At 46.3% G+C, this 13,555-nt stretch overlaps 2 protein-coding genes across 2 annotated transcripts in view; one reads left to right on the plus strand and one right to left on the minus strand.

Annotated features, from left to right (window-relative positions):
- Positions 1 to 999: 999 nt before the first annotated feature.
- Positions 1,000 to 4,538, minus strand: LOC144173570 (uncharacterized). The gene is made up of 3 exons (XM_077701939.1): positions 3,583 to 4,538; positions 3,315 to 3,522; positions 1,000 to 1,400 (listed from the first exon to the last, which is right to left on the minus strand). The coding sequence occupies exons 1-3, from the start codon at positions 4,054 to 4,056 to the stop codon at positions 1,000 to 1,002; spliced, it is 1,083 nt and encodes a 360-aa protein (XP_077558065.1). The 5' UTR covers positions 4,057 to 4,538.
- Positions 4,539 to 12,554: 8,016 nt separating this feature from the next.
- LOC144175551 (2-Hydroxyacid oxidase 1-like) overlaps positions 12,555 to 13,555 on the plus strand; it is a 30,239-nt gene continuing 29,238 nt past the window's right edge. The window contains exon 1 of the mRNA XM_077704622.1: positions 12,555 to 12,637. Coding sequence (XP_077560748.1) covers positions 12,555 to 12,637 — 83 coding nt within the window. The remainder of the gene's footprint in view (positions 12,638 to 13,555) is intronic.

Consider the following 13,555-nt stretch of genomic DNA (forward strand, 5'->3'; position numbering starts at 1 on the left):
GCGGAAGTATAAAGGCCTTTTTGTTCGTGGACACTGGGACAAACTCCATACTGCTCAGTGCTGTGAATACCCACCAAATGATCACATCCTTCATCAAACAAATAAAGACGCAGGCCTGTTTTGCCAAGTGAACCTTGTTTTGTTGTACTTTCACGTACTCATGTTCCGGCTCATTCAGCTTGAAATGCAACAAGGACAAAGGTAAGGATTACCTTGTTACAGTGAGTTGGAAGCCTAAAACGTGCATTTTTATATCAAGTATTTTTGTGCGAGCCACATTGTTTATTTGTTACAGCCTGTTTTTACCCCTACTGTTATAACAAATATCGGTTATAACGAACTAATTTGCTGTCCCAACACTACTTCGTTCTAACGAGGTTCGACTGTATTTTGTCATCATGCCCCTTGTAAACCCTCCACATGCTGGGAATGTGCCGCCACCATATTACCTCTGGGGCTGTTTGTCCTTAAACTTCAACAAGTGCCCAGCTTACACCCACTGCATTCAACAAATGTGCTCTCGCGGTCATGGACTGAAAGAAGCAGATAACTGTTGTATCCTACAAGCACTGCTTACCAGATGCAGAAATTATAGGGCACCCTACCTATCTAACCACAAAAACAATGCAAGTCTGGCATTGTAACATGCAAATTTTACAAGACTTCACTTATCTTCCCTTCTACCAACCACATAATGAAACAGTCTACTCAACACTCTCACCCGTCGCGGTGGCTCAGTGGCTAAGGCGTTGCACTGCTGAGCACGAGGTTGCGGGTTCGATTCCCGGCCGCGGCGGCTGCTTTTCTGATGGAGGCGAAAAGCAAAAACGCCCGTGTGTACGAGATTTCGGCGCACGTTAAAGATCCCCAGGTGGTCAAAATTAATCCGGAGCCCTCCACTACGGCACACCTCATCGCCTGCGTTGCGTCGGCGCGTTAAACCCTACAATCAAAATCAAAAAGTAACGGACATCCTGACAATATGCCCACAACTAGTCATTAAGTACATGACGTGAATGGCACCAAGTACTCATGAAGTGCTGGAGCACTCACTCCAAAAAACTCTGTGACTTGGCTGCCATATAAGCAGGTGTGGCAGTTAGAGAGAAGGGTGGCGACTTTGTACATCCGTCCCACGTGCTGTAGCGAGAACTTTTGATTCTCGTGAAAGTCCACAAAAGCAAACTCGCCAGCCACCTTCCCGAAGCCCCACTCCACTGCCTGCCGCACGGTGCTCATGCGGCGGTTGAAGCGGGCTTCATGGGGCTGCAGGGATGCTCCTCCATAAGGCTTCATAAGAAGCGGCTTCAGCGGATAGGCCGGGTCCCCATAGATGACCAGCCTCTGGCCCTGCGCCACCTTCTCAAGGTTCTCGTACAGCCTGGACTCCTTCAGGATACCTGAAGGAACGGAAACAAATTTTCAGCACAGTAGTTTGTTTGAAAATTGCACTAGACTTCGCAAAACTTTTCCTTGAAGCAGGAATATTTAAATTGGCTAACCCTGTTTTAGCAATTTGCTTTCTCAGAAGCAAACAATCACATCTTTTTTTGTGTGCATACTCTGCAGTTACTGTGAACCCTCAATAACTTAAACCGCTGAAAGCTTGGGAAAAATTTCAGTGACTCGGAGTTCTGAGTTGTACTTTTCCATACACAGACGCTTCCTTGAAGACTTTTCTGAAAGAGAAATGGCAATCCCACTTGTGTTGCCGCAATCCACTGAGAACCTCTTCATAACGACCCTGCTTTATATGATAGTGCTGGTAAATGTGGGAGAAGAAACACATCCTGCCCTGTGTTATGTGTTGCTTCGTCTGCCTGGGTTACGCTCTGAAGACAAACCTTGTCGATGTTCCTGGAACAAAATTATTCATTCAGTTAGAGGAACCCACCGCATGTTGATCAAGGCGGTCGTGCCCGTGTAACGGCGAAGCTGCACGAAAAGCCTCACGTGGATACACATGTGGTCTGAATTTAAGCGTTATATTTTGTCGTCTGTTGTTTTTGTGATGGTACAAAGTATAATAACATGACAAAGCATGTCAGCGGATTTTGTTTTGTCGATGCTCCTGGAAAAAAATTATTCATTCAGTTAGAGGAACCCACCGCATGTTGATCAAGGCGGTCGTGCCCGTGTAACGGCGAAGCTGCACGAAAAGCCTCACGTGGATACACATGTGGTCTGAATTTAAGCGTTATATTTTGTCGTCTGTTGTTTTTGTGATGGTACAAAGTATAATAACATGACAAAGCATGTCAGTGGATTTTGTTCAGTGAACTGTGAATGGAGTAGAAGCGGAGACACCGACCAAAAGAAACTTAAAAACAACAACAAGACGTTTCGGCTTCATTACTGAAGCGTTACTGAAACAAGGCTTCAGTAACGAAGCCGAAACGTCTTGTTGTTGTTTTAAAGTTTTTAAGTTTCTTTTGGTCGGTGTCTCCGCTTCTACTCCAACATGCTTCCCGACCAGACGGGTTTCCGTCAAACCCTCGACTTCGTGAACTGTGAATACTTGACATGTTTATTTGACTACCGACATTACCTTTCACTGACTAGTGCAGTTCAATAAAATCTGCTGCATGACAAGCACTGCTTTGTGTCCATCGTGTATTGCCTCCACATGAGCAAAACTACAATTCGGTTTTTTGCGAAGCTGAGCTTTTTTTGACACTACTTCCTTGATTCCTTGGCCACCCTCAAGGTTCGAATCAGCATTCCGTGTTTGCAATCTTACAGAAACTGCAACCTTACAGAAACCATGTCTGTTCGACAAAACTAGAGATAGAACGGAACTTAGGAACTGTAAAACAAGGCCAACACTCAACAGCAGTGCAATAATGCACTCCTCTGAGAGTACTTCGTGACATTACGAGCACATAAAAATAACAAGGTGGCTATTGCTTCAGGAAGAATGCACACATCCCCATGCATCAGCGCCATGTTATACGAATGTGCCACAACTACAGTCGAGCATGATTTGAAGGTTATCGTGGGGGCGCCGAGCAAGAACAGAAGCAGAATCTTTTTTCGCGGAGAGGGACGCATCGAACCTGTTCCTCTCACTCTTTATGTTGTTCCTTAAGCGGTCACTCCCCCTTCATGTGGGACGTTTATATTTTATGCAACTGGATACTGCTGCCATACTACCGGGAATGCTTTTTATTTCTTTCCACTTCACTTTTGTTTGCTAGCACAGCACAATAGGTGGTCTATTCAATATTACAACCTCTCCACAACACACTCCAGGCCCCTTCCACATATGCATTGCATGAAAACGTTAAGCCGAGTAATAGTCGCAATTATCTCACCAGCATCATGGCGCCTTCCTTTGTACGGCCCATCTAGCTGGCAGATGATTCCGTTGGCGCACATGACGGCTTGGTACTTTACCACATGGCAGCGTTTGTGGCCCGAGAAGTATTCTTGCTGGTCCACTGTGAGTCGGCAAACACGGCGCGCCATTCCGTCAATAAAACCCCAGCAACTCCTGAGTGGGGCACCCCTCGCATGGACGGCCTGAAACAGACGACCGCTAATTAGAAGTCCGCTCCGTGCACAAACGCAATGAATTCTCACCTCGGCAAACTCTTGCAGTCGCGACGGATTCATCCACTGATGACTTGTCATGTCAGACAGTAAGTGAGCGAAGTAGTATTCTATGTGCGCGAGCACCTTGTTCACGACACTTGATATAACTGTGCCGTGGCGCCCGAACTGCATTTCAAGTTCGCACAGCCTATTCGGGTACGCGAGGCGCCGCAGAGTCATGCAGAGAGCCTCCATGCCGGTCACCGTCACGCGTTGGGCGCTCACGACTTCATCCGGCACTCTCAGCAAAGTGCGAAGCTCGTCGATTTCGTCCCGGCCAAAGCGGAAGAGTTCGACGAACTTCATCCGCCGTATACTCGCAATGTCCAGCAGGCCGTACTGCGAAGTGTAGCATGGCGGCTCGGGCTGCTCGAGCTCCGAGGCGAGGAAATAAATGTCCTCGATTTCGCGCCACGTGAGAGCATCGAGCAGCAGCGGGTCTTGCAGCACACTGTAAGGCATGGCTGCGGTTGAGGGAGCCCCTTTTCCACGAAAGCAGGAAAGGCAAAACAGAAGATGGTTGGCGAACAAAAACACAGTTAGCTTGCGAGCAACGCGGACGTCTTGGCTAATTGAAAACAGAAGGCACAGAAATCGAACGGACAGCCACTGAGACCGCACTGACCCACGCACGACGCAGCGTGCAGTCTAGTGCAGGTAACAGGCCCCCGCAACACGTCGCTAGCAGTCTGCTAAATTATAAATGTAACCGCAAATTGTCTTACATTGATTGGAACAACGATTGTTTACTTTGTGTAAGATTTATTTTAGATTTGCAATGCTTTAGGAGAAACTGCGTTGTTTATTTACGTATTTTTAGCGTGTGGATTTTTGCAACTACTCGGCTAATCAGCCGTCACACGGAACGAACGGTACGACGCTACGGAGTGCTAAAACACGTTTTCCGTCTCACTCTACGGAAAGAACCCGGTACGTACGCGCGCATGCGCAGTCGGGTCCCGGTAAACCCGGTAGCAACGGTAGCAACGTAACGAACGTAACGAACGTACTGCTAAAACTCTCTATTGTTCGCCTGCGATGGCCACGGGCAGGTACAACTCGCCGCCCCTGTGGGTCATCCCTGTCGACCACGCAATTACGTGTCTCCCATCGCTCCTAAGCTTCTGTTTGCCGTGTCCTCTAGGTTCTTTTTAGTTTGCCCGTCCCCACCTCTGCCTTTCCATCCCCCTCTCTCACATATTTATGCTTTTCAAGTTTGTGCTTCTTTATTGCTGGCTTTTTCTCTCATGTTTCAATGCGCTTTTCTCTCTTCCTCCTCGCTTCCAATCTTAAACGTATGTCACCGCCCCGGAACCTCAAGTGCTTGAACTGTATATAAACCGCTTCCATTCTGTAAAATACTACTCTTGATAAAGGACGGTCCCCGTCCGAAACGTCGATGTAAAGTTATGTTTTCGAAGTAAACTTGTTATGTTTTTATTGCGCCCCTTTTTACTAATATATATATATATATATATATATATATATATATATATATATATATATATATATATATATATATATTAGTAAACTACCCCTGGCGCTACGTCCTTTTAAAGTATTTCCTTTCACAACGCCTCTTAATAATTACCAGGTTTAGCTCCCGAAAAACACCTCTGATATGTAATGTCGCGTAGATCACATGATAATCTCCTTTGTGGGCATTTACCACAGCGGATGGATGCCAGCATGGTGCAATCCTCTGTCGAGGGCACGAGGCATGGGTGGTATGCAGTCTTTTGGACTGAAGAAGACGACGTTCACGCACGAGCGTCCCGCACTCGTGCGCCTGAGTAAGTGAGCCATTCCTGCTGAGACTCATCGTTCGAGTTCCCCTGCTGCCTGGCTTTTCCAGCTATCGCCACGCCTAAAAATAGGTGTATTGGCACCCTGCTGTTTACTTCTACGTCTAGAACAGCACAACAGTAATATTCAAATCCCCCAGTGCCCAGTTATTTGATAGTCATACATCATATTAATGTATGACTACGCTCTATAGGATTGCTATGCGTAGAAGTATCAAGTGCTGGTACCCGATAGGGTGCAATGGGGACTAGGTAATCGGGAAGTGCTGGTAGTGTTCTGGCTTCCCACGCTGCTAAGGCGTGTCCCTCATGTGTAAAGGGTCTTTTGGAGTCCGCCTGGGCTTTGGCCTCCTGAATGATGGCTTCAATAGTACGAAGAGGTACAGCTTTCTCCAGTTTACCGATGGGTGTATGCTTTGGTAAGCCAGTGACTATCCTGAGGATCGCCCGATGTAGCACCTGAATGGTTTTGATGTTGGTCTTGTTGAGGTCGTCAGCCGTTGCACCGTACGTTAGGGTGCTCACAGTGACAGCCCTGGCCATATTGAAGATGGCTTTCGGCTATGCTCCACCATATTTATTAAAAAATCGAAGGATAGAGTGCAGTATGTCATTCCACTTCTGTTTTAATCTTTTCAGCCAAATGCCAGGACTCTTTTTGTTCTAACTGGAAGGCCTAGGCGTGTAATGGGCTCAGTTGAAGGAGATACATCGCGTTGAATATGTTGACTGCAATTTCTTGGGGCGGGTCAGGTGGCGTACAACCGTACACTGCCAGAAACTTGGCTTTCTCAGGTTCGTGTTGTAGACCTAGCTGAGCCAGAGTGAGCTCAAGGCTATTAGCCGCGGCCTGTAGCTCAACAACTTGGCCCTCTAAAGAATCAAAGTCGGCCGCCTCCGTCCATACCGTGATATCATCGGCGTATGTGGTGAAGCGGGCGCATGAGTCAATTTCAAGTTGTCGAGCTACTCTGGTCATGGCCAGGTTGAAAAGTAGAGGGCCTAAAATTCACCCTTGGGAAACACCGCGGTCGAGGTAGTAAGTCGTGGGTTCCCATCCAGGGTGCGAACCGTGAAGGCATACAGGCCGGCTTTGGAGAAATGCTCTAATCCAATTTCGCGTGCGGGCACTGGGGTAGGCACGAGCCAGTTCCTCTAGAATGACCGCGTGGCTAACGTTGTCGAACGCCTGTCGCAGATCGTCCGCCATGATGAGTTCAGGATTGCCGCGATGGCAGTGGAGGCGGTTAATTACCCTGCGCAGAAGCCAGAGGCTATGATGCGTGCAAACATTGGGCCGGAAGCCTGTTTGGGCTGGGTGAAAATACGGTTGGACATATTCTAAACAATGTGTGAGCCGATTGTTGATAAGTCGCTCAATCAATGTGCAAATAATGGGAGCGAGGAAGATCGGCCTGAGGTTCTTGATTTCACTAGAAGGCTTGTTGGGCTTGGGGATAGGAAAAATAAGTGTTAGTTTAAGGTGTTCTGGCACTTGCCCATGCTCCCAGGGGTCATTGATCTGACATAAAAGATGTTCCAAGGCCTCAGACGTGAGGTTTCGGAGGTGCTGCCACGTGACACCGTCATGACCGGTCGCAGAATGAGGCCGTCCCCGGGGGATTGCGATGCATAACTCGGCCATTGTAAAAGGTAACTCCAAGAAATTCGAGCTGGGCGAGCACACACTTCGTCCTCTCCCGAAAGCACTGCGTGGCACACAACCTTCTGGGAACACTGTCCACAAACTGCTATCCTATGTTAGGACATGATCACTCGGAAAGTGTCCATCTTCTGGTGGTCATGTTCTTCGCTACAATATATATATATATATATATATATATATATATATATCGTGCGTAGACACTTGAGTCACGGCCCGGGAGTTAAAAAGAAGGTCCCTTCACCCCGAGTAGTCCGAGTGGCGCTGGCTACCACTCCCAAGTGCAGGAAACAAAAAATACCTTAATATAAATACCTGAGAAAGTGGTGGGGAAACAGCCCCGCCGGTAGCGGAGTGGTTATCGCACCAGACCGGTATTCTGGAGGTCGTGGGTTCGGTTCCCACCCGGCGGTCATTTTTTCACCACTTTCTTTCTGACTAACAAAATTCTTCATCTGTTTGTATGACCCACCACAACCTCCCCTTTGCTTTCCGAGGTTTTCTTGACTGGCAACCCTTATTTTCTGTCTTATTTACCGAGCCCCTCATTTCCCATTTTCTGATTCGCTATATATGTATATATATATATATATATATATATATATATATATATATATATATATATATATATATATATATATATACATATAACATAAATTAGGGTTGGCGCTCAAGAAAACCTCAGAAAGCAAAGGGCAGAATGTGGTAGGTCATAGAAACAGATAAGGAATTTTGAAAGAGAGAAAGAAAGGAAGAAAGAAAGAAAGAAAGAAAGAAAGGAAAGAAAGTTTCCGTGAATGAAACTTGTTATGGTGACGTATATAACCAAAGGGTAGGTTTAGGTCACCTACCAAGCAGCTGCACCTACGTGGATTACTTGAACGCCAACAAGAGCTACGCGATGACGAGGTTCTGCGCCCTTCCTCGCCGCTCTTCGGGCGTCGGCGGCGCAGCAGTATTTCACCACTGTCATCTCCGAATACGTCAGCAGCAAGTGAATTCTGCTGTAGCGTCGTTTAGACCTGATACTGGCACAGCGAGAGGTCGGTTTTGTTTTGCAGCGCGGACAAGCACTGCGGCTTCGTTTCGAATATATACGTCGCAGAAAAATGTGTTTCGCGGATGTGACTACCCGATCCCGGACAGTAACTATGTCTTTTACAAGAATATAAGCCATGCGAGAATATTACTAGGCTGTGCTTCGAAAAATATGTCATCACTCACGCCTGATAGCACGAAACAAGGACAGTTAATAAAAATGCGTAAAAATAAACGCGGCGCAAGTCAGGAATAAAACCGGATAGCTCTAACGGGAATCGAAAAACCTATAGTGCAGCTTCTGATATGCTAAAGACGTTCGTCGAAACTTAAGCCAGGTAGGGTTCTCCAGACCAACTAGAACTGAAATGCACTGTTATTGGTAGACATGGGCGGTGGGAGGGGACGGGGACGCTGCGTACCAATCCGGTGCGAAATCAAGCAATGAACTTTTTAGTGATCACACAAATTTCTCGTTCACTTTTCTTTTGTTTTCGACTTCAACGAACAACTGATCGCTCGGCGGACGCATTTATGGAAATATACAGGGTAGGCAGTTCACAAGCGGTGAAAGGTGTCGTTGGAAGACTGGTATCTGATAATGCCCTCTGATTTCAGTTTGTTCTTTATTCTGCAGGCACCCTGTGCCATATGACGATGTTTCGAAGAAGCGTTTAGTCGCGGACGCGGAATATATTCTAAGCCCGCCTCCGCGCTGCTGGCGGATGATATATGTAGCGAATGAATGCTTACGGGCGCTCGCCTTACGACAAGGCGACTTTTTGCGGTGGTGATCCCTGAGTATAATTCTGCATTATCCATCGTACTTTCGTTGAATGTTCGCGAAATTAAGACGCACTGACTAGTGAATGGTGGCGACTATTATATGAGGAATGATATTGGCACCCGTAACTGGCGTGCTGTCAGGTATGAGTGGTCCGCTAGATTGTGTGAGTGCGCAAAACCGATTTAAATCGTAGTGTATCGCCGTAGTATGAACATCTGAGAAAATGTTAGTTACGGAGACACTGTTAGTAAATTTCGGCTCTACCCTCGCAGGGTTTCATCTACGTTGGCAAACACGCCAAGGCGCGAAGAATACGCTTATACACTGCACGCTTCGCCCCTCCCACGGTTTCATGTTAAAGGAGATGGCCCGCAATTTTTGGATTCCGTGATTTTCGAAATAAATTGGCAGTTTACTTACCTATTTCCCTCTATACCTCACATCCGTGAGAGTTAAGGCAGCGGAAGGCAATAGATTTAAAAAGCGAGTGCTACAATGCGTGTACAGAGGAGTCTGGTGCTATCGCGAACAACGGCTCACAGACCATTTGCTTTTCCGGCCATCGATTAGGCGCCATGGACAACTGCCTGCGAAGATTGTTCATGTCTGCGCTGATGCACACTAAAATTACATAGCTTGCTCTGTGAGAGCCCGGTCGCTTCATTCATGCATGGAAACAAACGACAAAACACTTAGTTGACCTGTTTGCTTTTTCCATGTAACGGGCACATTCTATACGGTGTTCAATGCCAGCGACATCTATTGCTTCCGCCATGACTGCAGCGAAGCAACCGGCATTGAAAACTTTTGAAACAATGTTCTCTTTCATAGGTGCGCTAGAGATTTTAACTCTCGAATTCTGAACTCTCGGACGTATTCCTTTTAATGGAAGTGGATTCTGACCTGTACCCCGCATGTGCAGCCATTTGTCGAAAGTTTTTTTTTTTTATTCATACATGACTGATACCGAAATATAGTGTACTCTTTTGTTGTGGTCATGAATACGCAACCCTTGTTTACCATAAAAATAAAGTGTCAACTATAGGGCACAATCACTTACTGTTTCCTTTATCGGTAATTTTTTAGCGATATGAAACTGGTGGGATACACTGGGCGATATACTCGGGAACGCTTTTATAAAAAAACGTTACAATTCCTTACTAAAGGAAGTTGGAAGAAGAGTGAAAGCTCTGTCCAATCCAAAGAAAGTGCGACCAATCGACCGTGAAATCTTCAAAGAACCAAATCCCAACGAGGAACGAACACATGGCACGATTTTTCGTGCACCTAGTAAACGCACTTAGAAACCATCCAAGTATGTTCTGATACGTGGTTTTTGATACAACACTATGCGATTCAACTCCTTCTGCATAATGAATGCGTGTACTGCCTAACTAGAACCGTCCCTTTTTCGTGATTTTCAAGTAACCATTTTCAAGTAACCATTTTGACACATTGGAATCCCAGGTATCACCCGGCGCGGTTTGTGCAAAGACCTTATCAGAGTTTTTCAGTAGGCCAACCGGTCTATGCGGAAATCTGGTGTAATAAATAATTGTCATACAAAACACAGTTTTAAAGCTAAGGAAATAAAAATAAAGTGTGTCCTTTTTACTGAGACTCTGCCAGAACTTTAGGCTACTATTCTACACACGAAGGGTAGTTACAGTAATGTACAATTCTGCGAGAAACTCAACAAAGGCCTTTTTTTGTAAAGATTTCAAAAAATGAAATGTTTGAAAACCTCAAAAACATTTTTCCCGTACCTTCGAAAACGAACACCTTCCTTGCATTTGTGGAGTTCTCGATCGTTTTCTAGGACAGACCATCGGCAAACTACCCGCTCAGCCATGGTGTCCGGGTGCGTGCTACTACTGCAAAATAAAAGACGGGAAGCACACTATCCTTCCCATATACTAACGTGTCCACATTGGGGGCAAGTAGATATGCAAATATGTATTGATGGTCGCTCGCCGGCACTAATCTTCCCACTTGCTCGTAATGAAGCACAGCTGTCTTAGCATGAACTAATGGAGTGAATTAGAGTTTCTGAGCAAGCGAGCTTCGGCCATCCCGGACGGAGCGGCTACCTCGTAGACATAGCACTGAATAGTGCTGAAATCAAACCCAAAAAGACGCTTAAGAATCCGACAGACATTCCAAGCCATCAGCTGTGGTTTTCCCTTAAGAACGTTAACCCCCAACCCCAACATAAATTATCAAGCGCAGCTTCCTCTCTAGTATGTTTACTAAGTATCTATATGACTCTGCACATCCAGCCTTGGCGCCGCCGCCTGTGCAGGCTTGGCGCATGAACTTTGCGCAGCGTGTTCGCCGACTGGCCACGTGACTCGCCACGCACTTACGAGCTGCGCAATGAATGAGAGCGGTTCATGACCGTCTTCTCTCAACATTACGCCTTAGCTGGACGCTTTGAGCCGTCGGCAGAAAGCGGCGTCTAACAATCTCTCGGGTATTGCTGGGCAAACCGCTTTTACTAAAGGGATGTCAAGCACGCGAAGCCAGCGTCGGAGACTTAGGAAGTGCTAGCCGTTCCGCTCAGGAAACACCGGAAGTGGGACCACAACTGTAGACAAATGAAGGCTTGGGCGAATAGTATAATAATTGCAGATAAATCTCGGCGGATTTAAGTGAAACCAAGAACTTAACCATGCTAAGCGAACTTTCGCTTCCCACCACCATGGTTAGCCTAGCTAATCCGCAGCCATTTCTTTGTTTTGCAGGAGCGGTTTAGGCAAGCTAAGCATCATTAGCCGTACTTCAGGTTGAACGGCAAGGAAGATGGCGAAATTTCAGTATATGGCTGTGCCTTAGAAACCCCGTTCAGATCCCTTGGTAGCCGAAGGTTACCAGGTTTCCTTATTGCTTGTGTTTATGCTGTATAATTTATACTATCAATTGTAAAGTTTTGCTTCTGGCGTATGCGCTACAAAGTTTATAATAACGCTTGTTTTTGTTGCTTGTCTGGCCTTTTTAAACTACCAAGACAGAACCCCAATGGCCACGCAAACGACAAACAATGTTTACTGTTTAAAAAAGAATGTTTACTGTTTCAAAAAGCAACAATCCGTTAGCCCGGCGATTTGTTTCCATAAGTCCGATAATGGCCACAAGATAACGAAATACAACTGGCTTAAGACGGTGAGAACATAGCACTAGGTTAGTAATCCAGGCATAAATTTAAAACTATGTCTGGACAAAACTACGCGTATACTATTTTATTTAGAGAATCAGTGGCCAGGATACAGATGCGTGCCAATGATATGGCCATGGCTACATTCGTTAAGTCTATACCTAAAATAATCAATGCTTTAATAATTATTCTTGGGTAAGGCTCATCATTTTTGTCGCAAATACCCCGTAGGAGTCTATAAAAAGAATCTGCGCTACGCTTCTCCGTCTAACAAACACTGGACACGACGACTTTGGAGATGAAAAACGTTACACGAACTGTTTGCGTGATCAGTATGCCTGAGATACCTGTGCTGTGTCTGCGTGTGTTCTATACTGAATGTAAACATTGTTCTTATGTGTTTCTTTTTCAAAGAGCACAGAGGGAAACCAAGCGATGTCTTCGAATGACAACGGAAATGCCGTATCGGGTGTGGTGAGTTTAGAATACATCAAGCGACATGGCCTGACCGAAATGACTCCAGAAGCTGCTGCTTACACACAAGCAGGGCATGGACAGAACCTGACCGTGTTTGAGAGCCGACAAGCCTTCGACAGGTACGAGGCCTTGCTCCGGATTTCTCATCTGGTCCATTTAGTAGGTAACATTACCCGAAAGCAGTGTTTTCGCAGTGTATTAGACATGTGAAGATGATTGTCTAAACTGAAGTTATGACGTGTTCAGCCATCATGCCGCGTTCGTGACGTCAGCAGAACTGATATGAGGCCACAGTGGTGCGTTCCTGAAATAAGGACCCACATCTCTAGATGAAACCGCATGGTTATCTCTCAGCCATAGCACTGCCGCAACAGCCGGAATGCTCTGAGTGCGCGCTTGTCAGAGCCAGCTTTGTTCCGCCTCCTGCCTGCTTCGGGAATAGAAGGTCGGTCGACCGCCGACGCTATGCTCACTCTTCGCCTCAAGTGGTTTTGTATCCCCCAGCCTGGTTCGGAGAGGTTTCCACTGCCGATATATTATCCCCCGAATTCGCCCAGGGTATAGTGTCGATGGGAGTCGCGCGGTCTCTCAGAAAATGCTGCTCGTGGTTCGGCGTGTAGTACGGGTCAGAACCGATCACCACCTGAACCGTCATGTGCGACACAACTTTCAAATTTACAGTTCCAGGTGTTTTGGCAGGGCATTGAATGTATGTTCTAGAGATACTATTGTCCATTGCACAAGAAAAACCACAGTACCTCGTGATAGATATCCGGAGGCGTAATAAAGAAGACGGGCCGGAACACAAAAACAAAATATACAACAGCGTAGACTAGCGAGAAACAAACCATCCTAATTTCACAGATCAATTAGGAAAATTGCGCAGCCGATACAAGGAAAAACCGGACGACAGTATCCGTTGAGCAAATATTCCACAACCTGCGTCTCGTTTTGTGGTACAGGCTAGGGCTTAAAGAATGCAGCACTTCCCGCACCATATTTTACAACGCCTATTAGGTATTGCGTTTTTTCGTCAG

This window comes from Haemaphysalis longicornis, unplaced genomic scaffold (genome assembly GCF_048455015.1).
Source record: "Haemaphysalis longicornis isolate Haplotype H1 unplaced genomic scaffold, Haemaphysalis longicornis Haplotype H1 scaffold_3, whole genome shotgun sequence".
Classification (NCBI taxonomy): Eukaryota; Metazoa; Arthropoda; class Arachnida; order Ixodida; family Ixodidae; genus Haemaphysalis; species Haemaphysalis longicornis.

Excerpts from the sequence above, each read along its gene's own strand:
- LOC144173570 (XM_077701939.1), bottom strand. The coding sequence starts at position 4,056 with ATGCCTTACAGTGTGCTGCAAGACCCGCTGCTGCTCGATGCTCTCACG. Across the intron at positions 3,523-3,582 it reads GACTGCAAGAGTTTGCCGAG|GCCGTCCATGCGAGGGGTGC; the intron begins GTGAGAATTCAT and ends CGTCTGTTTCAG. Across the intron at positions 1,401-3,314 it reads AGGAAGGCGCCATGATGCTG|GTATCCTGAAGGAGTCCAGG; the intron begins GTGAGATAATTG and ends CCGTTCCTTCAG.